Source organism: Lonchura striata, chromosome 29 (genome assembly GCF_046129695.1).
Source record: "Lonchura striata isolate bLonStr1 chromosome 29, bLonStr1.mat, whole genome shotgun sequence".
Classification (NCBI taxonomy): Eukaryota; Metazoa; Chordata; class Aves; order Passeriformes; family Estrildidae; genus Lonchura; species Lonchura striata.
Genome location: NC_134631.1, coordinates 6,410,649 through 6,436,303, shown reverse-complemented (window position 1 = coordinate 6,436,303; position 25,655 = coordinate 6,410,649). Strand labels below are relative to the sequence as shown.

The window sequence follows — 25,655 nt, the reverse complement described above, 5'->3', positions numbered from 1 at the left end:
GGGAAGTCGGAACCTTCCAAGGAACTCAGCCGGTGGGCAAAGGCAGAGGGAGATGCGGCCGGGAAAATGAGGATAAAAAGGAGGCTGCGGACTACAGCCACGGCAGAGAGCGCACGGCAAATGCCCCACGGCCTCTGCCCCTGCTCGGCAATAAAGTCACTTTGACAGGACTCCTCGCTCTCCCCCGGGCACACGAACCTCCGGCGACGGGAATTTCCCCGCCCGCTCCCGGCCGCGGGGCAGCCCCTCTGTCCTACCCACAGCAGCCGGGCCGAGCCAGCGCTGCTCCGGCAGCGGCTCCTGCCCGGCCCCGGCGGGAAGGAGACCGCGGGCAGCCGCTCCCGCAGCGCCCTCAGCCCGGGGCCGGCACGGGCCGGACACGGCACCGGCGAGCCGCCGGAGCCCCCTGCCGCCCCCTCCGCCCGCAGCCAGCCCCGAGCCCCCGCAGAGCCCAGCGCGGCTCCCACCTGCGCCGGGGCCGCCTCCGAGCTCCGCCGCCGCCGCCTCACCGCGCTCCGGCCGCTGCCGCCGCTGCCGGGCCCGCGCAGCCGCTCGGCCAATGGCGGCGCTGCGCGGCCACGGCCGCCCTCAGCCCGCCGCCGGGGCCGCGCCGCGCCCCGCTCCCACCAATCAGCGCGCCGCAACCGCGACTGACGGCACCGGCGGCCAATGGCAGCGAGCTCGGGGCGGGCTCTGCGCACGGCCCCGCCTCGCCCCGCGCTCTCGGCGCCCCCGGGCTGCGTGAGGGGAAAGCCGGAGATGAGGAACAGCCCCGGCACGGGCCCGGGCCGAGCCGGGATTGAGCTGCCCACACAAACAAACTTCTCCGCGCCTCCCGCCACGGCTTTCCCGGCCCTGCGCCTCCCGTGCCTCCGCCTCTGCGGGAAGCCCAGGAGCCTCACTTCTCCTGCCCCTCGTTAGCGCATCAGTGCTTCGCTTTGATTTCCCCCGAAAAGGGAAACCTGCCCCAAGCCCTGTGGGTGGGTGGGGCAGGGCAGAGATTTCTGTCAGAAAACTCCAAAGACTCGGAGCAGGAGAAGGAGAAGTCGGTGCAGAGCCTTAAATGCAGCTTTCCCAACGCCTCCCTGCTCCCAGCTGCGGGATCTCTGCATCGCCATTGTAATATATGTTATGGAATAATTCGGCTTATGAAAAATATACATCAATTCAGTTGTGCTTGTAGAAAAAGATTCTTCAAGTTTTAAATGAGCAGTGGCTACAGCCGGGGCTGGAGAAACCACTGTTGGCAGAGAAAGAAAGACCTAATTTACAAATGAAAAAAGGTGTCTCTGTGCAGAGATGGGCCCTTTCCGGGGAAAATCCAGGAGACACCCAACGTTTAACCCCTGGTCTGCCGGGGAGCCAGAAAACCGTGTCCCATTCCCATCCTTTCCATGCTTGGACCAATACATAAACTGCTCTGCTATTTCCTTTTTTATCTTTTTCAACACTTTCCCCTTCTCTTTGCCAACATCAGTTTGAGTAATTTAGTTTTCCACAAACTCCTGTTTTTTCTGCACACAGATAATCTGATCCCATCCCCATGTGAAATGTTGTGTTCCTCATTTCAGTGGCTTGGTCGGCAGGAAGGTCAGGAGCTGGAGCTGTCTGGTTGGTTCTTATTCCGAGAACAGCTTGTAAGCTAATTATGCCATTGAAATGATGAATGGGTTCTCTGTCTCCTGATAGGAATTTGTGAAAAATGGCAATCACTTGGTTTTTAGAATTTTAAAAGTTTAATAATAATAAAATGGTGAAAAAAAATAGGAATATAATTAGACTGATAAAAAATTAGAGTTAAGACAATTACAAGACAATAAAAAGGAAAGAATATCTGAGGTCCAGATGCTCTCAGGCGCTTAAGCCAAGAGCAGTGTACCTTGTGAATGAAGGAATCACCCCTAAAACAATACACTGTTGCATATTCATATATCCTTTATGGTTATACATACATTATATTTGAAACAAAAAACTCTGTCTGTTGTATGTCAGCTGTTTCCTTTAATTCCCACGGGGTCTTCGAGTCTGAGGAAGGCGTGAAGAAATCAGCTTCTTCTAATAAGAAAACCATAAATTGCTTTTCCCTGGAGAATTTGCGTGTTCCTTGAAGCGAGTATCTCATTCCTTGAACACCCACCCCCCCCCACAACACACACATACATAGTTTCTCTTTTAACTACTAAAGCTTCATTTTATCTACAAAGCTACATTTACCATACTGTTATATGTAGCAGATATAATTGGCACCATTTCTAATATGATATATGTGATATTGAATATTTGTTAGATTTGTTAGAACACTCTAACACTCTACACGTTTGTATTAGGATTCCCCCCCACCCTCGCAGGTGAGACCGGGTGTATATTGGAAACTGATTTACAAGTGAGAAGGTGCGGCTCCCCAGGAGATGGGCCATGGCTGGGGAGATACAGGAACCCCCGGTGCTGATCCTTGCCTGAAGGACCCGAGATGGATATCATGGAAATCCTTGGGCAGACACAGGTGAATGCAGCCTTCCCTCCCGTAAATTTCATCAAGGGATTCAACAAACTCCAGACACTGAATTGTTCTCCCTCATCACCAAAACAGAAAATCTTATTAACATGTGGACTCTGAAGAGAAGACTGACTGCCGAAATCTTGGCCTCAGGCAGAATTTTCCCTATAAAAACCGCTTGTGCCAGGATGGAGGTGTGTGGGCTTAGAGGAAAACCTCTGCTGAGGCTGACTCTTTGTTGCACACCCAGGGCCGACCCCGGGCTCGGCTCTGTTCTTTCCTTGTGGCTGGCCTAGATAGAATTTGATTGCAAAATAAATATTTTTTTTTTCATGTTAATTTGGCTGGACAAATTTTCATTTATAACAGTTGTAACATAAAAGGAAGAATCCCCATTCCTTCCACCATCCCATCCTCAATACATTACCCCACTAGTTAATTTCTAACACTGTTTTCCCATATTTGGATTGGTGTCTGGGTTGTTTTTTTCTAGGATGACCTCCCCGTTGTCATCTATTTTCAACAGTCTGATATATTAAACTTTCCACAAACACCCCCTTCATTAGCCAATAAACAGTCTAAAGCCAGCCTATTCTGGTACACTGCAGTTTTTCCCCATTTTGCCTGCAGGTACTCAATTTGGGTGGGTCTGTGGCTATTGACATGGGTGTGTGTACCAAAAATGAACTTTGGGTTCTTTCCATGTAACACTTTCTGTAGCATTTGTGACACGATCTTGCTGCTATCTCAGAAGGGAAAAGACAACAAATGAGAGACAGAAACAGGAATGACAGAGGTCTGGCATGGCTTATAGCCCCACCTCCCCTGCCTGTGGGGTTGCTGCCCACAGCAGGTACGTGTGATCTTCTCGCTGGTGAGTACAGTGCTCAGTCCAGGCTTGCCCTCTGTTTCCCTTGTCACTCCTTTTTGCTGATTTTTCTAAGCAAGTCCTTTTCAACACTCCTTTGGTGTGTTTTGGTGTTGCCCATTTTAGATGTGATAGTCCATTCCTCACGTTTCTTCACAAGTCCTCTGCCTCTGTTTCCCACTTTCTCTAACAACCTGAATACCACCTTCTTTCAACTACTCAAAAAGTCCTTTCTCTCATAATACCATTCAACACAATCCACCTCCCTCCAAGGAGATAAAGCTCAAAATAAACAATCTACATTATATAAACTTCCATCAATCTACATTTACTCACTTTTATTTTTCACTCACTCTCACATACAAGGTACCTTTTACTTTCAAACAGTCTACATTACATATCTACACCGTGAGTACTCATGGAATGTTAATCCATCAACCCAGCAGGTTTAATCCTGGATGTCTCTCAACCCAGCAGAATTTTAGGTGTTACTGTTTTCCAACCCCAGATCCCCTTGGACATTTTTAACCTTCAGTCCTGCTGTGTTGTCCAACCCCAGATCCCCTTGGGCATAACCTCAACACGCAACCCTGAGTGCTCTTGGAATGCAAATCCCCCAAATCCTCCTCTGGAAGGAGCCCCCAGAAAACAAACCCCCACGGCTCCTCCCCACCCACCTGATTTGGGAAGAACTTTCTCTGAGAGAAGTGGAAAAGAACCTGTTTATTTAACTAACAAAACACTCCCCAGCACTAAAAAATGAACAACACCAGATGACAACAAAACTCTTTCACCACTCTGCAGAGATGACAAATCCAGAAAGTCTCTCCTGGGGGTGGTCGCCCGGGTCTGGGTGCTGGGGATTGCTCTGGGCACTGGGGATGGCTGCTGCAGATCACAGAGCGCAGGCTCCCGGTGCTCCTCGGTGTTTACAGGGTCCCAGTCTGGAGCAGGTTGGATGGTATTCAGAAGAAGGAAAGGGAAAGAAACAGTCCAGGGAAAAAATTGGAATGCCTAGTTAAACTAACTAACAGGAAAAAGCAAAGGCAAGAGCGGAAGCAAGAGCAAGCAAACAAAGCCAGCAAAAGCAAGCCAAGCCAGCCCGCACAAGCCTCTTGTAGAGAACAGACCATGGGGGGAGGTGAGCCAGCTGATAACAAGACAAAACAAACCTTCACTTTCAGAGTCAGTTCTGAGAGCACAGAACAGAATATCAAACATGAACAGAACCCACGATTGGGGATACAAACACCAGAACCTCACCCTGGGACACCTGGGTTTCCACATCAGCAGGAGACAGTTCTTGAGAGTCGAAGGGTCAGCGGCAGGGTCCTCATCACACTCGTTCCTTAAATGTTATCTGGCCATGCAGACGGTTTTAGCTACTTCCACAAGTACTTTAAATCAACATTGGCTGTTTCACAAATACCTCTGAGTTATTACTGTCAGTTAGTTACAAAAATGTGAGAACCCTGGCCTTGCTCTGGGGTCTCATGTGGTGGTGAACTTCCTCCTCCAACCCGTGCTTCCAAAGAAAAACTCCGCAGGCTTTAGCTGTTCGGTCTCAAGGCAGTTTATTGCTAGTTATCTAACAGATTATGTTCTTGGACTGTGGCTATTTGATCAGCGGCCTGGGTAGAGGCACACACACCCTGACATCCTCTCTGTCTGCTGTCTTCTTCGTCTCTCTCCCCTCCCAGGGCTGCTGCTATCTTTTATAAGATATATTACGTATAACATGTTTACAATTATTCCCCAATACCTACTACCTACGTTGCCAAGTGTTTTTCTATTCTAAACCAATCTGTGAGTGCCAACATCACCAAGAACATGGAGGTAAGGAAAAAGAAGGAGGAAGAACAGGATCAGCCCACTTTCCTCCATCTCAGAACTTCTGACCCCCATGTACAAAGTGAAAACCCCCCTGTACATGTGTTAAAACCCCCCTGTACAATACTAAAAAAAATTCCCCTCTATTTTGTAACTACTTTTACTATACTATCTCACCTTTTGTGATTGCTTGTTCCACCTCCAAAGTTGGCAATTCATTCCATGGCTCAAACTCAAAATCACAACTGTTTTTCAGTTGTCTGCCAGGGTCTAGAATGCTTCTGACCAAGGCCTGGAACCTCTAAAAATGTCTGAGAGACATTTTGAGTTCACACACAAAAATAATAGCATTAGTTATTATTTCACAACTACAGCTACTTCTGCAAAAGTTAACATTCTAATGCACAACACATGGCATCCACTTCAATATTTTGCAAAAGCCAAAACTAGTATGTATGTTTTTCACACTGTGCACAAACTAAACTATCATCCAAGAATGATGTTCTGAGGATATGAGCTACACAGGGGCCAGGGCATTGGCCACAAAAAGCTGACAAATTATACTACAGCAAAAGCAGTTAAAAGTGATTACAAGCTGTTCTGTATCAAAATCGTTGTGACTAAGAATAAGTTGCAGAAGTCAAGACAAGAGCAAAAGCCACCAACTACATAGTTCTCTATAACAAACCCAGGGCAGGTGTTTCCCTTGCAGGGAGCCCTGGGGCCTTCCCCGGGCCCCTTCTGCCCTCTGGCAGAGCCGGTGGCATTTTCCAGCACACGCAGTTTGTAACCAAGAGTCGGGTGCAGCCCAGAAGGCTCCGAGCGCCTCCTCCCAGGCTGACTCTGCAGATCCGAGGCTGCTCTGGGCTCTGCCAGGGCTCTGCTGGGGCTCAGCTCTGGGCCAGGCTGGGCCCGCTCTCCCCTCACATTGCTCCGGGCAGCCGAGTCACGGAGGGAGGAGGAAGGGACACCTCAAGGGAGTTGAGGTTTAAGAGAGTTTTTATTCAAAAACCTGCCATACCAAACAGGCTGTCATAAGAGCCATAACAAACAGGCTGTCCTAACTACCATAACCAACTAGCACTGCTAGCTACCATCACTAACTAGTTGTCCTCACTAACTACTGTAACTAAAAGCTGTCCTCCAGTGCTTCATCTCCTCTGCTGCTCCCTCAGTTGATTTGCTGAGATGATCAGAGGGGTCAGGCTGGAGAGAGGCTTGGCTGATGATAAAAATGGGTGCTGCCCAAAGGATAAAAAATAAAGAAATGAACTGTTACTTTCCAGAGCCAACTTCCTCACAGACTCTGTTGCAACAGGACAAAGGGAAATGGTCTGAAACTCAGGAGAGGGAAGCAGGCTCAGGTTAGATCTAAGGCAGAATCTTTTTGCCAGGAGTGGGGAAACACTGACAGAAGGTGCCCAGGCATGTGGGAGGTGCCTCCTCCCTGGGAACATCCAAGCTCAGGCCAGGCAGGGCTCTGAGCACCGGACCTGCCTGAAGATGGCCCTGCTCCTTGTGGGGCACCAGGGGCAGATGCCCTCGAAAGGACCCTGCCAAGCCAAACCCGGCGAGGATTCTGCTTGCTTTGCGTGTGGAACGCAGCGAGGCTGGAGACTATCAGAGGGGCCCCAGCAGAAAACCCCTCCCTGGCGCTGCTGGTTCCCCTCAGCCGCTCGGCATTCACCTGCAGCAGCTCCTGGGCAGACCAGCGCTGCTCCTCGTCCGGCTCCAGGCTGCACTCGAGGAAGTCCCGCAGCAGAGCCGACAGGCGCCGGGGCTCCTGCAGCTGCGGGGTCCCGTTGTGCCGGATCAGAGCGCGAGCCTGCAGGAAAAGCAAACTCAGCGCTCTGCCAGCTTCCTTCCCACCCACAGGTGCTCACAGCGACCCCGGGTTCTCAGCCCCAGCTCCAGGGGCACTTTCCTCCCTGGCAGAGATGCTGCTCACAGCTCATTTTCCTATGCCAACCAAAAAACCCAAACCCTGGTGCTGCCACAGCCATTGGAAAGAGCTGATGCACTTGATTCACATTTTCAGGTCATCCTCACAGACAGAAGAGCTGGAACATCATAAATCCCAAAGCAAATTGTTGCTGGAGACTGCAGAATATTTGTTTGTGTTGAGGGTCGAGTGCTCTGGGAATTCCCTTCCCCAGGTGCAGAAACCTCCAGCTGCTGCTCCCAGTGCAGGGTCACCCTGTGCTCACAGGGCTCTGCAGCCCCTGGAGAATTTGCCTCTTACCATGGCCCTCGTTTCCTTGAAGTAAGGAGGTTCTCTGTCACCCTGATTCTTAAGACTTCCTAAAGCCTTCTGAGTTTACATTCCTTTGGAGAACTTTCCCACACAATTTCTGTAAACAACGTATTGTTTACATTCTTTTATGGGGGTGGAAAGCACTTGATGTACTGGTGGTTTGTCCAATGTCTTTGGAGAGGTGGACCGTTCACTCTCCAATCCAATGTCACCCTTGGGAAGGTATAAAAGACAGAGTCAGATAATAAACGTCCCTTTTTTACCTTGCAAGCAGCAGGTGGTCCGCGTGGTGCTTTCACGTGTCCCACAGCGACAGTTCTCCTTCCACCATCTCGATGGTGACAATGCCAAAGGACCAGATGTCCACCTTGGGGCCATAAGGAGAACTGGTCACAACTTCTGGGGCCATCCAGTGAGCAGTGCCCACCATGGAGCTGCACCGGTCCTGCTCAGAGCTGAGCTGAGCACAGAGGCCAAAATCAGCTGAGGACAGAAACAAACACTGTCAAGGGCAGCTGGAATGAGGAAACCAAGCACCAAGACTCCCCACTCTCAGTCTGAGAATGCAGTAGTGAAGTCAGCTGGAAAAGTGCTCAGGGCTGTAGCCAAGGGAAGGTGGAACTGGACCCTTAAAGAAACCCTCAGCTTTTGTGAAGTGGCTTTTACTGATTCCCTTGAAGCTTTAGATTCCAACTCCTGCCCTCTGGGAGGGCCATACCCAGAGCAAAGCCACCCCTGGCACCCTGCTGCTCTCCGGAGCTCTCTGCAGGGGCAGCCGCTCTCAGCTGGCAGCAGGGGCCGGGCAGTGCCCCCAGCAGCCCTTGTGGGGCTCTGGCCGGCACTGGGAAGCAGCCCCACAGCCGCACCCGGGAGCGCCGTGCCTGGCCAGGAACACCCACCCAGCTTGACAGAGCCGGCCATGCCCAGGAGGATGTTGGAGCTCTTCAGATCTCTGTGGATCACCCGGTTCGCATGGAGGAAATCCAGGCCCTGCAGGCACTGAGAGAGAACAAGAAACACCAGGACAAAAACCAATGGCCGGAATCTATCACACAAGAAAGGACAGGTCGGAATTCTGCCAGCAGCAGCTTTGCTGTGACAGGCCAGGAGTGCAGAGCAGACAGGCTCCAGGCAAACGGTTCAAGGCAAAGCTGAGAACAGCACATCAAATCCAGAACAGACAGAGAGTGCCACAACAGCAGGAAAGAGAGCAAGAACAGAGCAGAAGTGCAGCGATGCTGGCAGGCCGTTCACTGCAGAGGCTCTTTCTTCTCCAGCTCATAAAAACAACAGAGAAACAGAGCCCTGAGCATGGAGCCACTCCTGTTCTCACGCCTCTGTGGAAGGACCATCGTGTCCAAGCCGTGGCAGCCACAGGCAGGATCCCTCACCTCCCGACTGACAGCTGCCATCTCTCCTTCAGCCATGCGTGTCTGTCTGACAACGTCCTGCAAAGTTCCTCCATCCATGTATTCCATCACCAGCCAGAGATCTCCGTCAACAAGGAAGCTGGAAGAGGAAAGCAGTGGCATGGAGACGAATGTGCAGTGCTCAATTCCCCCATGGAAAAGCCTGGAGTGGAGTTTTGTTTCCAGGTCACTTGTTCATGAGGACAGAATCTGATGGAGAGACATTCCTGCCAGGCTGCAGAGTCCTTGGAATCTGCACAGTCTAAAGGAGGAGACACCTGTGAGAAAGGAGAGGCCTTAGATGGCAAGCAGGTGAAAAATGCAGTTTAGCAACAGCCCAGATCAGTGTGGAACCACAACACTGGCCCCCAGCTGGTTCAGCTTCTGAGCTCATCAGTTCCACCATTCCCTGCAGAACAAGGCAACACAACTCCCAGGGTTATCCAGGGGAGGAGGCCGTGCAGCACTTGGGACAAAAGCAATCAGAAAACCTTTCAGAAAGTCCCTTCAGAAACAGGCAAGGCCAGTGCAAAATGGGCAAATGAGGCATTTCTGGAAACAAGGCCCTGGTTTTCCTGGCATCTGCAGCAATGGAAAAGGGCTGGGAAGAAGAAGCCAAGGGAAATAATTTCTGCTGTGTTTTATCAGCACTTGTTGTAAGACACAGAAAAGGGGGTCAGCTTGAAGGAAAAACCAAACCAAAGCAACCAAAGCACATGGAGGGAGCGAACTGCCAGGCTGTTGTTTTGGGAAGATACGGCTGGGTCAGGCATTTTCAAAACAGGCTACAGACTACGGGTGCCAGGAAAGGTTAAGGCAGGGCCCGTGCATGGGATGAGGCCTGGAGCACTCACCTGTCCAAAGAGTTGACAATGTTGGGGTTCTTCTTGTCCTTCAGGAGCAGGAGCTCATTCACAGCGTGTTCCCCGTTCTGCCCTCTGAGACTCATTTTCTTTATGGCCACCTGAGGGGACATTGCAGACCTTTAACTGGAGGAGTCTGTGGCAGGAGGCCACAGCCAACACGGGGCGAGGCTTTTTGGAGCGACGGAGCCGGGCTGTGCCAAACTGCCCTGGGATGGGCACCAGAACTCAGCAAGGGCCACTCCCACAGCCCATTGCTCTGCTCGCTGGGGCTGCTTACAGGACACATGGCCAGAGACATTTGGCCTTGCAAGCTCTGCAGAAATGGCCCCTCAGCTGTCAGCCTCCCAGCTCTAACCACATTCTCTGCACCTACAGTCTTCTCAAATGGCCTCAACACTCTCATTATTATTCAAACACATTTTGCAAGCAGGAGGTAATTCTGGTTCTGTGAAAACAGAGCAAAACAGCCAGGAACCCTTTAGCAATTCTATGGGATTTAGTAATGATTTCAGATGCAGCTGCTCTGTTTGGGATTGCACAACAAAGCAAACACACACATCCATTGCTCAGGTGGTCCCTGTCACAGGCTGTCACTGACCCCAGACCCAAACACAATTGCAGGGTTTAGGAGAGAGTTTTGCCCTGGACATCCACCTTCTCATTTCTCTCCCTCTCTGTGGACAGCTGAAGTGGAACTAAAGCCCCAAATTGAGCCCAAGCAGAATCTCTCCCTAATTAGGCCTTGAGGTACCCTTTGAAGATGAAAGGCAGGATGGAAAAATTGCTAAATAGTGTTCCTGTCTGCAGCTGGGGTGAAGATAAATTGGGCCTCAGTCTCCAGCACTGATCCATTCACACTTTTAGATATGAAGAGCAAGCCAGCGTGTCCTGCTCTGACAGACACTGCTGCCCTCCTTGCATCCCTTTGGGCACTCCAGAAGGACCAAGTGTGTCCCAGCTGTGCTCTGCAGGCTGACACTGCTCTGCCTTCAGAGGAGCAGCCTGTGCAGGAAAGCTCTGCTGGCCCCCAGAGCTGCAGCCACAGCTCCCAGCAGAGGGGAGAGCCCTGCAGAGCTGCCAGACGTGCTGGGCGTGTTGGCACTGACCTCTCCTCCAGTGGCCCTGTCGAGTCCTTTGGAAACAGTTCCGAAAGCCCTGGAGACAAAACAGCAGAGAAGAAAGAAGCAGCGCTTGAGGCCCTGGGAGTGAAAGCCAGCCCAGACTGGAGATCTCTGCTGCCTGCAGCGCTCACAAACACCTGGGTGCATCGACCCTTGTAACAACAGCGCAGCAGCCACCAGCCCTCTGCCATGCCAGGTGTGCAAGGGAAAACTGAGACCCAACACGAAGGAATTGGGCTGGAGCAAATCCCAAATGTCCACGCTGAATTGCTTTAGTTCAAAACCTGAAGTGAGCAATGGGTGTCTAAAGAACTGGAAAAGAATGCATTTCATCCTTTTCCATTTCCTGCCTAAGACCTGCAGGATCCACAAGGGCCCTGCCATCAGGCAGGTGATGCATTTTCCCCCAGAGTGCATCAGCTCTGTGTCTGTTGCTGAATGCATGGGCTCTACGACCTGTGCTAGAATAGAGCACTCATTAGTTCATCGCTGGTTCCTGTTTCCAAACCATTAGGTTGTTAATGTTGACCAGAGAACATTTTTTGAAGTAAAATATTTGAAAGAAATCTCCTTGACAACTCTTTTCTGACAGTCACCAGATGGTGAGTGGCTCTTTTAGGCAATCCAGCTCCAGACACAGAAGATCTTCCAGGTCCTGCTCCTTGCTGCAGGCAGGACACTGCCAGCCTCAGGGGCCTGTGACAGCTCCTTCTGACCAGAGTTCTCAATTCTGATCAGGACTGAGAGACAGCAGGATGGCACCCCAGTGTCTGAAGGTATTTGGAGCTCTCCTGACTTCTCCCTTGATCCTGCACCAGCACAGCCCCTGGGCTGCTTGTGCAGAAGTAGCTGCCGTGCACTTACCCTTGGCCAATCTGCTCCACTTCCAGGTATTTCTCGGCAGGCTCCTCCACGCTCACGATGTTCCCTGAAAAAAACCACGTGGAAGAGGCTCCCTCCCAGAGCGAGACCCCGCCAGAGCAGAGCCAGAATGCAGCCCCACTCCCTGGGGCCGTGAGCCCCTTGGTCTCAGCTGGGAAGGACAATAAATGCCCCTGTGACATTCAGCTGCAGAGCAACGCTGGCTGCAGCTGATGCCGAGACACACACACAGCCCCTGCTCTGAACACAGGAACAGAGCAGACGTACTCAGCTGCACCAGGCACCACTCCCCTCTCCCCTCTGGCTGCAGGGCTGTGCTGCTGTCAGAACCTTCAGCCCAGGATCCCACAGCGGAGGGAGGTTCCGTGTCCTCTTCCCAAGCACAGGGAGGTTCTCCATCCTCTTCCCAAGCACAGGGAGGTTCTGGGTCCTCTTCCCAAAATGCTGCAGGTTCGCCATCATCTTTCCAAGCCACAGGACATTCACTGTCCTCTTCCCATGCTGGGAGAAGTTCAGCCTCCTCTTCCCAAGGCACAGGATGTCCTCTGTCCTCATCCCACACCATGGGGGCTTGGCCATCCTCGTCCCGCACCAGGGGACATCCACCGCCCTCGTCCCACGCCGGGAGATGTCCACTGTACCTGTCCCACGCCGCAGGAGCCTCGCCGCTGTATTCCCACAGCGCGGGATGTTCGCCCTCGTCTCCCAGAGCAGCGGGAAGTTCACTGTCATCTCCCGGCACCGAGGGAAGTTCACCAGCGTCCCCCAGAACAGCGGGGAGCTCACTGCTGTCTTCCTCCTCTTTGGCCTCCTCTTGGGAAGCAGAGGGAGCCAGAGGAGGGGCTGGTGCTGCTTTTGTGCCCTGTGGACAGACGGCAGCGTGAGGGATGGGAAGTTCTATCTCAGAGATCACCTTATTTATCCTCAGCTGCACATCCAGCTGCACTAAGCAGAAATTGGGTTTGACGCCCTTCAAACTAACAATGGGCTAAAGTCGACATTGCCACTTATTGTTGGGAAAACGATATTCCACTGTGGCTAAAGCCAGCAAGCAATCCTATGCCTGCAAAACCAGACCTGCAGCCCTTCAAAAGCTCTGCAGCAGAAAAGGAGAAATCTGCTGGGGATCCCTTTGCTGCTGCTGCTGCAAAGACTCTGACAGGAACTTTCCTTCAGCCTCCCAGGCTGGCACTCGGCTGCCACACGCCGAGCTCACAGCTTGCTGCACAATTCCAAACACCAAAGGTTCCTTTCCCACTCACCAGAGGAGGAGCTGCTCGGAATCCACACATGAGGTGCCCTGCAACGGGAGAGGGAACATGAACCAGATGCTGTCAGGAAAAAACTGCCTGTCGTGGGAAATGCCATGGAGCAAGGCAACCCCGAGAGAGCATTTTGCTTTCCCAGCGTCCCTCCAGGAGCCACAGTCCCTTCCCACAGCAAGAGAACAGCACAAAATGCTGGGCTGGGTCAGTTCTTGGCTGGGCAGGGAGTTCCCGGCTCTGCTGCCACAGACTCCCCGCTGGAGGGAACAGAACCCCCCAGGGCTCATTGCAAATGCTGTGCGCGCCCCTCTGGCTGCAGACACCCCCTTTTTCAGCTGCAGCTGCTGGCAGGAGCTCTCCCAAAGCAATGGTGCCTTCATGGCCATTTGGTTACAAAGTCAGCTCGGGTCCAGAGGAAGAACAGAAAGCACACAGCAAGCCCAAAGCCACAGCACCGAGGGAAAACCTCGACTTACGTGCCAAGTGGGTTAAAAAATAGCCCGAATAAGCCACAGAGTACAGCGTGCAAACTGCAGCAGCCACGTGCTGGATCATTTTGGCTGCGCTGCACACGTCTGCAGACTGCAGCCCTGCAAGCACACAAGGACACTGGGCTGGTGCTGAGAATGCCTCGGGCAGGAGGATCCTCCGGCAAGGAGCAGTGCCCAGAGCCACTGGGGACACTGAGGCCTCCGTGTCCCACAGCCACGGGAGCACCTCGGGGACGTGGCAGTACTCCTGTGACATCACAGCAGCAGCTCACGCAGAAACCGCCCGGAAGGTTCTCCTGGGTCACAAAGGAGCACAAAGAACCCTCCCAGGGCACAGCCTATTGCCCAAAGGCTCCAGGAGGAGCTCTGAAAATGCAGCAAACAGGGACACCCCATAGCCCAGCCTGAACACTGAGGAGGAACAAGGATGGGAGCACAGCAGAGGAAACAGGACCTTTAGTCACTGCTACTTCTGACTAAAGCCAGCAAGCCGTGTTCCCGCTGGGATCTTTGTTCTCGCTCTAAAAACAAGCAAGGTGCTCCACTCGAAATATACAGAAGGCAGGAACTGGGCAGGAGGTGGGATTAGGAAGGAGGAGGAGGAGGGAGAGAGGAAAAGGAGGAGGAAGAGGAGGATCAGGAGCAGGAAAAGGAGGAGAAACAGGAGGTTCCAGTGCCCCCTGAGGCCGCAGCACCCTTGGCCCCGGGACCATCGCCCCCAGCTCATCCTGCAGGTGAGAGGGGAGGGGGAGCTCGCCCCAAATCTATCGGGGGGTCCCTGAGAGGGTTTTTTATTGGGGTGTGTTGGGAGCTTGCAGATTGTGGAATTGAGCCCCAGATGTCGTCTGGGAGGCCCAAATAAACCCTGGGAGGTTTTTTTCTCTGTGTGTGTGTAGGTTTGGATCTTGCAGGACCCCAAAGCTGAGCCCCTTGCGGGATCTTTGGGAGTCCACGTGGCCATTGCCCAGTGTCACCAGGGGGAGGACATTGTCCTGGGGACCCCCGGGGGAGCAGAGGAGGGGAACCCCTGGGACCCCCGGAGTGGGGAGAGCAGAGAGGGGCGATCCTGGAGCTGGGGGACCCCGGCTGGCTGGAAAGGGGGGGAGCCGGAGAGGAGGGACCCCTGGGACACCTGGGATCTCAGAGTAGAGCATCAGGGGAAAAGGGACCCATGCAGCCCCAACAGCCCCTGGATCATCCCTAAGCAGGACACCTGAGAAGGGGGAACCCCTGGAGCCATTGGACCCCCATCATCCCAAGGAACCCCAAAAGTGGAGAGATCAGAGATAGGGAACTCCTGGGAGAGTTGTTTTGGGCTGAACCTTGATATTGTGGAGATTTTCATGGACACAAGAGTCCTGCTGAGTTCTAGGGATGGACTTGGGCAGGAGGAACTTCCAGTCCAAGGTGCTCTCCTCTTGTTTTTTCCCCAAACCAGGATTTGTCATTCCCTGCACATGGCTGGATGGAGGAGGAGGAAAAGCCCCGGAGATGCTGCAGGAGGAGGAGCTGCAAACCCAGCCCAGGGAGCTGCAGGGAGGAAAGAGCCCCCCTGAGCCAGGAAGGCAGGCGGAGATCCAGGCGGAGCTCGGAGCTGGTGGAGAAGCCTCATGGCAGGGAGAAGCCCCACAAGTGCTTGGAATGTGGGAAGGGTTTCAGCCGGAGCTCCCACCTGATGGAACACCAGAGGATCCACACTGGGGAGAGGCCCTATGAGTGCTTGGAATGTCAGAAGAGCTTCAGGTGGAATTCAGAGATCGTCACTCACCAGCACTTCCACACCAGGGAGGCCCTGCGGGTGTCCTGAGTGGGGGCAGAGCTTCGTGCGCTGCTCCAGCTCCATCCTCATGGGAGGATCCGGGCTGGATGATCCCCAGTTGTTGCAGCCTGAGCTGCTACAAGGAGAGTCCACGGTAAAGAAGCAGAAAAGGCCTTTGCATGGTATCCACAGATGTTTGATTCAGCCACGCCGTGAGATGTTCAGGGTTTTCCCCAGCACACTCATCCCCCTGCTCCAACTCTCAGCTCTCCCTGTCCCGAGGAGTCGGGGTGGGGGTGACCCTGGTCCCTGGGCAGTACAAAGATGAGGCCCAGTCAGGGAACAGGGAGGGAGTGGCCCAGGGACACAGGAACAGACACAGGAACAGGGAAAGGAGCAAACAGAGTCCAACAGCCCCTTGAGGGAAGCCTCCTGCGTCTCCCCAAACCAGGGAAATGCCCCCCAGGGTCCCCACAATTCCCCTTTTTATATTATTAAGAAAGCTTCTCTGGAGGATCAACTGAATCAACACAAAATGATAAAAACAATCAAAAGCACTCATACGACAATTTTCAAAATGCAAACAATTCTGAGTCTCTAATGTCCAAATAGATTTTCTTAGAGCTGGCAGGAGGGATGTGGGGTTTTCTTAGTCCAGTTTATCAGGAGAGGGAGTCAGGAGCCTTCAGTAGGGACTGGTTCTCTGGCCCCTGTGGCAGTGCTGCTGGCTGTGACAGACTGTACGAGATAATGTAGGTGGTGGTGTGCCTGTTGGAAACTCCAAATAGAAATCATTACCTTTTAAGAAAAAGATGGTTACTTTAGGAAAACTTTCCTTTCTTCCCCCCCAGTTACACTCCTTCAGGTATTATGAAGGAACTGTGGGGAAAGGGACTAGTGGAGGGAGGCCATGGAAAGGGGGAAAAGGAGGTAGGAATTTGTGGGAACATAAGAAAGGGGTAATAGGACAACGGAAAGGAAACGGGGAAAGTGGGAGGGGGGCAGGGAGGCCACAGGAATTGGGGAAGGGTATTAGAAGAAGTGGGATTTATCAGACTGGAAAGTTGTTTTGATATGGAGGTGGCATCTTGGATGGAGGGCGGCTTATCGGTATTCTGTGCTCTTTCAGCTTTTAGGCTGTTGCTGGGACTTGGTTCTTAGTTTTGGGTTTTATTTCCCCGGTAGGAGTGTGGAGGACTTCCATGACATGGGTAATATTTCACATGTTTGCTACCTTGCACTGGAACTCCACCAGGCCCTGTCACATCGGGTGCTTGGGAGCCTTTTCTTCCTTGTATTATATTAAATTCCACAATTTCTACATCTCCTAGACCGTGGAGTTATTTCCTGGGGTTATTCTTTTTTATAGCAGTCTGATGAACAAGCACATCTTGTTTGTTATCATTCTGGGTTATGAAACCGTATCTGTTTTTGACATTGAACCATTTCCTGTCCCCAGAACGTTCAAGGCAAGGACTTTTTTACCTTGGCCAGCGGGTTTGCGTGTGTGTTGGTGATGCTGGACGTGGCGCCGGTGCTGGGGCGCTGCCGTGCGGGGCTCGTCCCGCTCCCGGCGCTGGCGGCCGCGCCGAGGCTCGGCCCCTTCTCCTTCCCGGCTCTGCCCCGGCCGGTGCCCGCGGACGCTGCGGGCGCAGGAGCTCCGGAGCAGCAGCGGGGCGGGGGCGGCAGTTTCACCCCAGGACTGCGGTTCTGAGCCGCCCCCGGCGGGGCTGCCCGCCCGCCAGCCTCGCCCGCCCGCCCTCGGCCCCGGGGCCGCGGCTGCCGCTCGTTGTCTCCGTGCGGGACCGCGCCGCGCTCCCCGCCCGTTTCCCGGACGCTGCGAGGGCTGATCATTTCTAGGTGTTCTGGAGAGGGCAGCGAGGTGAGTTAAAGTGCACAGGAGGCCAGTGAGGGCAGTTTGCTTGGAAATGGCCGAACTGGCCACAGTTCAAGCACCTCTCTTTGTTAATGGGCACCACTGCCTCCCCCACCCCTTTGCTCACGGCCAGGGCTAAAGCAGTTTCTGAAGAAGAGGCCTTAGTGCAGGTGTCGACCATCTGTGCGATGAGTGGCTCTGGATCTTGGGGAAGAGCTCCGAGAATCTTTTTGGTTTCCGGGTTGGCCTTAGACATTGCCATTTTTCCCAGGAGTTCATCCCTGGCCTCTACATTATCAATTTGGTGATCGATGGCCTCTGGGAGGTGGTCAACAAACTTAACAAATGTCTCTTCAACCCCATGATGGATTGAAGAAAAGTTTTGGACAAGGGTGGTTCCATCAGGGATTTTTAAAAGAGCAGTCTTTGCAGCAGATTTGATGTCATCTAAGACATTGTTGGGCAGCATGACCTGATCCTCTGGTCTGCTAAATTCCCCCTCTCCTGCCAAAGCCTCAAGGCCTTCCTGGCCTTCGCCTAAAACTTCACTCAAGTCATACTTGGATAGGATTGGCTTTAAAAGTTTTTTTCCACTGCAATAGTGCAGTGGTAATGTAATGGAAGGCATGGGGAATTAAGGTATGTCCTGTGAAAGTTTAGTCCAATACATTTTTAAAATATGGAGAATTGCGGCCGTAGTCTCTGGCCGCTTTTCTCAACTCCTTCACCTCAGTGTGAGGAATCCACTCCCATCGCGGCTCCTTTCCCCGTTTAATGACGACAGGCGCTGCAAGGCAATCGAGATCTCTCACCAAGTCCAGGTCCCCATCCCGCAGGGCTCCTCCCTGATCCGTGTCCAGCCTCCTCCCGGCCTGTTGTTACTGCCGGGGTGCCGCCATCCTCATCCTCTTCGGAAGGTGGGTCGGGGCGGGCTGGAGCGCGCAGCCTCCGGCGGAGCGGTGGGGCCCGGTGACTCGGGGCCTGCAGGCCAGCATGGCGGGCTTCCAGCCAGGCCCGCGTTCGGTTCCGCGGCGTGGGAACCGGGATGGGCTAGAGAAGGAGGGAACCACCCTCAAGGGCCCACTCGGGGATGTGGGCAGGGGACAGAAGGGGCTGGTCCCGACGGTGACACCATCGACGCAGCTGCGAGCGCAGGGGAGGGACCCGAGGCGGGGCTGTACAACTGACATTCCTGGAGCTGGGGACCAAACTGGGGACAGGGCAGTCGGGGACAAGGGAGCGGGGAAGGCTCGGGCTGGAGTGGCCAGGGCCAGCCCGAGAGAGGGACTGAGTGGGGCAGGAGGCAGCAGGGAGTAGGTGACAGCCCTGTGCCCGTGGGCAGGGTCTGGCTCCCATCCCACCCATAGGGGAAGCAGGGTTAGGATCAGGGAGGGAGGAACACGGGGAACAAAAACCAGGGACCCAACTTTCTCACTTAGGCTTTACTAATTTAAAAATCAAATTGAAAATAGGATTAAACTTGCCCACTTTATAATTCCCCCCCACTTGTATATCATAAATGCATCACCCAACTTTCCCCCAGAATGAAAGTGACAAAACATCTTCCTGGGAAGCCTCAGGAAAGTGCTCAAACAAAAACCGAACAAAAGTTTTAAGATCCCTCTTTTTAAATGAAACATTCCCTAGTACTAAAGTTGCTTTAATATGAATATAAATCTCTCGTTGAGCTGGGGATAAATGATTGTCCATGTTCCCCAAACAACCCAAAATTCCCCCCCACGAGGCAAAAGGATTAACTTAAGATAAATGTGTTCATGTGTGGTGCTCTCCCCTGGGCACCTGGCAGCCCACGCTGCGAGTACTCACCAATGCGAGGGACACAAAGGAAAAGCGAAACCTCGAGGGGGCTGGTGGGCTCCTGCCGGTCCTTTGGATTCTGAAAGCTCCCCTTCCAAAGCGGCAGCCTTCCCTCAGAATTCCAAAGGGGTGCCGGCAGGCCAGGAGAAACAGTCCTCACAAAGCGAAGGAATAAGCTCCTCCTGGAGCTGGTCCCAAACAGCGCTTGAATTCCCGAAGATCCCGGATCCGATGACCTTCAGGAGACGCTCTCCGGGACTGGACAACTGCCCAAGGTCCCTGTTCTGGGAGCCATTTGTTCCAGCCTGAACTGCTACAAGGAGAGTGCAGGGTAAAGAAGCAGAAAAGGCCTTTGCATGGTATCCACAGATACCACGGGACAGATACTCCAGGGACAGCAGCCAGGTACTGCAACAGCGACCCGCACGTTATGGAGCAAAGAAGGACTGCGGTGGACTGGCTCTGCCGGTACAACCACGAGTATCTCAGCCCGTTCCTCACGGAGCGCCGAGGTGAGCGTGGGGCAGAGCGTGTCCCCTCGAGCCCTGCTCTGGCAATGACCCTGAGGCCCCTCAAAACCTCCCTGGGAATCACCCCAGAGCCCTCATCCCTCCTTGTGCCCATCCCCGAGACCTTCTGTCCCTGCCACTGACCCCCGTGGCTCTCCCAGTCCATCCCAGTCTCTCCCAGTGCCTCCCGGCTGTCCATCTCAGCCTGGCGTGGCGCTGCCGCCCCTCAGCCAATCAGAGCGCGAGTCTCTGATGACTCATCAGTTGCCAGGCAGACCCGCAGCGCCGCGTGCCCCGCACTGGACTCGGCCTCCCAGTGCCGCGCGCTTCATTCCCAGTTCCTCCCAGTGCCGCCCCAGTCCCTCCCACTCCTTCCCAGCCCATTCCCAGTTCCTCCCAGTGCCGCCCCAGTCCCTCCCACTCCTTCCCAGCCCATTCCCAGTTCCTCCCAGTGCCGCCCCAGTCCCTCCCACTCCTTCCCAGCCCATTCCCAGTTCCTCCCAGTGCCGCCCCAGTCCCTCCCACTCCTTCCCAGCCCATTCCCAGTTCCTCCCAGTGCCGCCCCAATCCCTCCCACTCCTTCCCAGCCCATTCCCAGTTCCTCCCAGTGCCGCCCCAGTCCCTCCCACTCCTTCCCAGCCCATTCCCAGTTCCTCCCAGTGCCGCCCCCGTCCCTCCCACTCCTTCCCAACCCATTCCCAGTTCCTCCCCAGTTCACTCCGAGATCTCCACCCTCTCTGCCAGTGCCCCCCATCCCCTCCCATCTCTCTGAGTGCCACCCCAATCCTTCCCAGTCCACTCCCAGTCTGCCCCAAGGCCACACCACGCCTCCCCTCTCTCTCCCAGTTCCCCACAGTTGATCCCAGTGTGTCCCCGCTCTCTCCGAGTGACCCCCAGCGTGTCCATCTCGCTGCTGCCCTCGAGTTCCCAGCCCAGCCCCAGCCGCCTGCTCCCATCCAGCTGAGGTGGTTCCAGGTCCAGCAGGAGCTCTCTGTGGTGGCCACTGATGTGGTCCCCAGTGGGGACTGGACCTACCAGCTCCTGGTGCTGCTGGAAACCCCAACCCGGGCCGGACTCACCTCCACCTGCCAGGTGGAGCACGTCACCCCGGAGCACCCTGTGAGCCGGAACTGAGGTACGAGGGAGGAATTGGGGGCACTGGGAGAGCCACTGGAATATGCTGGGAGCAACTGGGAGTGAGCTGGAGAGAGCCTGGTTTCAACTGGGAGAGAAGGTTGTGGGTTTGGAAGGGCTAAGAAAGTGTTTGAAGGATTCTGGGGAGGGTAGGAGGGTGGGATGGGGTTCTGGGGGTCCCTGGAGGGCACTGGGATGTGACTGGGAGAGGATTTGGGGGTCCTGGGGCAGTGGGGGCAACTGGAAGGAGGCTGTGGGATTCTGAGAGGGACAGGAGGGGCTTTGGTGGGTCCTGAGGAGGTCAGGAAGGGATCAAGAGGGAGGTTTCAGGGGATCCTGAGTGGGTTGGGAGCGACCAGGAGGGTGCTTGGAGGGGCCTGGGTGCCTGTGAGAGTTTTTGGGAGATCCTGACCCCTGTGGAAACCCCAGAGATGCTGCTGGATGCTGCCGCAGCAAGATGCTGACAGGAACTGGAGACTCCTGAGTTGGGTTTTATCTTCCTGGCACTGGGGATCGGCGCAAGGAAGTCTGGGGGATCCCCTGAGTCGTGTCCCCTCTCCTCTGGAGTGTGTGTGCTCCCTGGGGCCCCCAGCCCAGTGTCACCCCCTTTTCTCTGCTGTCGTGGTTTGACACGGAAAGAGAATTTTTTTCCGGAAGGAAGAGGTCAATTTGGATATTGACCATTTGAAAGTAGACACGCCTCTGAGAACACAGAGGGGTTGAAAGCAGAATTCCCAGGGGAACTCGCTCTCTTTGGTTCCGGTCAGCGTGCAGTGCAGCCTCTCCCCTGCCCGGCCACGAGCTGGGTGGGAGAGGTGAAGCCCCATGGCCTGATGGAGGTAACTCCGAAGGGTGGAGGGACTGGAACTGGGCTGGCCCCTGCAAATGGAAGGGTGGAAGAAATCTGGGATGTCTCCATTCCCCCCCCCCAGAGTTTCTCTCCCAAGAGGGAGAGAAGAAGCCATGAGGAAGGAGGAGCGGGGGGAGAGCTGCAAGGTGCCCAGTGCGTGGGAGTTGCTGGATGTCCAGGCTTTGAGCCATCCTTTGAGTTCGGACTTTTAACCCTTCCTTGAGAAATGAAAGCTTGTGAATTTTTCCTTCCCCTCCTCAGTTTGAAAGAGAGGAAGAGGGACACCTTGGACCCTGGGATGTTGGGAGGAGGAATTCTGGATGGGAGGGGGACAAGGAGTGGCTTTTGGCTGGACTTTTCCGTGTTAGCCACAACCTCAACCAATCTTCTCCTTCAAGAGGGACTGTGTTTTGGGAGGATGCCAGTGAGTCAAGAGACCTGCTTCAGCTGGGAAACGACAAAAGTGGAGTGAACAGAGAAAAGGTTAGGGGGTTTGTGGTGGCGCCCCCTTGTCCTGGAAAGGAAAGAGAAGAGAAGAAGATCTCTGTTCTTGAGCCCTCGGCCCCAGGGGAAAATGGGGGGGACTGTGGTCCCAAACAGTGAAAAACTGAACTGTTGTTTTTCTCCCCTCTTGGCAGGGCATCCTTGAAAGGAAAAAATCCTAAAAGCAGTCTGTCCATCCATGCATTGGTGGTGAGAGCATTGTGCATGGAAAGGAGAAGGGTCACCATGGCAAACTTTTTCTCCGGGCGGTGACATGTGTGACATGGAAACACAGGATGTGGAGCTGTGTTTCTTGGGGGGTCTGTGGCACAGGAGAGACTCTGTTCCCTCGATGGACTGAGTATCGGTTGTTTGGAGGGTGGAAACCTGATTGGGGTCCAGATTGTGTCTCACTGTGGTTTGTTGGAGTTGGGTGGTGGGGGGAGGAATGTTTTGCAAGGTTTTCATTTGATCTTTGTGTGTTTTTTTTTTCCCTTCTTTAGTTTTCTCTTTTCTTTAGTAGTAGTAGTTTAATAATGTTTTTTTCTGTTATTAAGCTTGGGCCTGCTTTGCTCTGTTCTAGATTCCACTTCACAGCATTCAAGGGAGGGATCACATTTTCATGGGGGCACTGGCATTGTGCCAGTGTCAAACCATGACATCTGCCCACAGAGCTCCTGAGCCGCCAGCGGCCGCAGCCCCTCCCCGTGGCCTCGGGCCCAGCCAGGACCCCCCCCAGCTGTATCCCCACGCTGATTTTGGGGTGATTGAGTGCCCCCAGCCCTGCTGTCACTCTGCCCCTGCCCCCTGCTCCCAGTGTTCCCAGTAAAGCTTCCCAGTTAAATCCAGCCCAGTTCATGGGGGCACTGGGGAGGGACTTGGGGGGACCCCACGGCGGGGCCGGCCCTGGGCAGGGAGGGCGGGTCCAGGTGGGGAACACTGCCTGCTGCGGGTCTGCCCGGCAACTGGTGAGTCATCAGCCCCGCTCGCTCTCATTGGCTGACTCTTCTCCACCGCGTTCTCTCATTGGCTGAGGAGAGGCCCGGCAGTGCAGAGAAGGAACGGGAGAGATCCCGCCCCGAGCACCGGCACGGGGACAACAGACCCGGCCTGGGCACAGGGAGGGAATTTATTACCAACCAAACCACGGCAGCACCAGGAGAAGGGAAAGAAATCCCTCCAGCACCTTCCCCCACCCAACGGGGATCACCCACAACAGGGTTATCCACCATGGAGAGACGGGGACATCCGAGTTTAGAACAAAGCCAATTTTATTGAGTGTACCAGGTGTTTATACAGGGATTGACTTGTATGGGGCTTATAGAGGGCTCTGTTTTTGGTAACAATTTGCCATTGGTTACACATTCTTCGTGACATCCAGTAACCTGGGAACATTTATCTTATCACAAACACTCGCACCATTTATTCTGGTCACTTCTTGCCCAGGGAGACTAAAACTGTGTCTGTGTCTCCCACAGTTTCTGCTCAGTCAGGCCTCAGATATCGGGCCCCTTTATCAGCTCCATTGCTTTACTCTCTGTTTTATTCCCTATACAGGGGCACCAGGGCTCTGCCCAACGCGGGTCACTGGGGATCATCCAGCCCGGATCCTCCCATGGGGGATGGAGCTGCAGGAGCGCACCAAGCTCTTCCCTCACTCTCTTCCCTCACTTCAAGCTCTTCCCTCACTCTCTTCCCTCACTCATGGCACTCAAAGCGCTTCCTTTAGTGGTGCCTCCATTGGTGTCTGATCAAGACTGAGCTCTGTGAGAAGCTCTTCCCACACTTCCCACACTCGTAGGGCCTCTCCCCGGTGTGGATGCGCTGGTGCCTGATGAGGTGGGAGTTGTGTTTGAAGCCCTTCCCGCAGTCAGGGCAGCGGAAGGGCCTCTCCTCTGTGTGAATCCGCTCATGTAGGAGGACACTGGAGCTGGTCCGAAACCTCTTCCCACACTGGGGACACTCGTAGGGCCTCTCCCCAGTGTGGATGAGCTGGTGTGATCTCAGGGCAGAGCTCCACCCAAAGTTCTTCCCACATTCCAAGCACTCAAAGGGCCGTTCCCCAGTGTGGATAACCCGGTGCTGGATCAGGCCAGACCTGTCTTTGAAGCTCTTCCCACACTTCCCACACTCGTAGGGCCTCTCCCCGGTGTGGATGCGCCGGTGCACGGTGAGGCTGGAGTCGTGCTTGAAGCCCTTCCCGCAGTCGGGGCAGCGGAATGGCCTCTCCTCTGTGTGACTCCGCTCGTGTCTGAGGAGATGGGAGCTTCTCTGAAACCTCTTCCCACACTCCCCACACTCGTAGGGCCGTTCCCCAGTGTGGATCCTCTGGTGCTCGATCAGGCTGGATCTCCGGCTGAAACCCTTCCCACATTCCAAGCACTTGTGGGGCTTCTCCCTGCCATGAGGCTTCTCCACCAGCTCCGAGCTCTGCCTGCATCTCCGCCAGCCTTCCTGGCTCAGGGGGACTCTTTCCTCCCTGCAGCTCCCTGGGCTGGGTTTGCAGCTCCTCCTCCTGCAGCATCTCCGGGGCTTTTCCTCCTCCTCCATCCAGCCACACCCAGGGAATGACAAATCCTGGTTTGACAGAAAAACAAGAGAAGAGCACCTTGGACTGCAGGTTCCTCCTTGCCCAAGTTGATCTCAGGAAGTCATTGGGAATCTTGTGTCTGTAAGAACCTCCATAACACCAAGATTCAGCCCAAAAATCCCACAAACTTCAAGACACAGATCAAAAACTCCCCAAACATCACAAGTCAGCAAATCCTTCTCCAAAACATAAAGATTCAGCTGCCACATAAAAACCAAAGCACCAACATTTAACCCAAGAAAGCTCAGAAACAACAAGATTCACCCCCTGAAAATTGTGGATCCCCCTCCACAGTCACCTGCTGCATGTGGGGGGAGCAGCGCTCCTGGGGCTGGGGGGAGGCTGCAGACACAGGGAGGGGTGGAACCTTCTGCTGCTTCCTCTTTCTGCTCCTCCTCCTCCTCCTGTGTCTCTGCTCTTCCTCACACTCCTCTTCCTCCTGCTATTCCTCCTTCTCCTGCACAATCCCACTCTCTCCTGCCACCTGCATCGTTTGACCATTCTGTTCCTCAAGGCTGCTTCTCCTTCCCTTCTCCTCCTGCCCCCAGGCCCAGCACCCACTGCCGGCTCCCTCTTCCCCCCACACCCACAGCATCCCAGCGCAGGGGCAGGGATGGAGCTGGGGCAGGTCGGGCTGGGGCAGCGCTGGGCTCTCGGCCGCTCCCGCCCGCACTCGGTCCCCACTGCAGCCGCTCCCGCCAGGACAGCGCGGGGGGGCCCGGCCTTGGCGCTGCCCCACTCCCACCTCCCCAAATTCCCCTCGCGGGGGCCATGGGGTCGAGGGGGGTTGGTCCAGGTAGGGAATGCTCAGAGGGCAAGATACCTGTACTTAAGGGAGTGACAGGAGAAGCCAACGGTGTCAGAAAATGTCATCAGTTGATGACACAGACTGCTGCTCAGACAAGGTCCTGCTCAATTCATTAACTTCCAGACGAACAACAAAGCCTTAACAGAGCCATGAATATCGTTTGCTATACAAAAGTGGGGAGCATATTACGGTGGGTATGTAGTAGGTGGATTGGGAAGTCTGTACCTCTCAAGCACTTCAGCCAATGGGGAAAGCAGAGGGAGATGTGGCCAGGAGAATTAGGATGAAAACGAAGCTGTGTCCTCCAATAATTAGGAAGATCCCATGGGGAATGTCCCATGGCCT

The 25,655-nt window shown here is 54.3% G+C and overlaps 1 protein-coding gene and 1 pseudogene across 1 annotated transcript in view; both read left to right on the top strand.

Moving 5' to 3' along the window:
• LOC144247626 (uncharacterized) overlaps positions 1-25,655 on the top strand; it is a 552,118-nt gene that overhangs the window by 353,250 nt on the left and 173,213 nt on the right. Inside the window, 1 exon segment of the mRNA XM_077788934.1 lies at positions 15,101-15,226. Coding sequence (XP_077645060.1) covers positions 15,101-15,226 — 126 coding nt within the window.
• Positions 19,172-20,608, top strand: LOC144247606 (class II histocompatibility antigen, B-L beta chain-like; annotated as a pseudogene).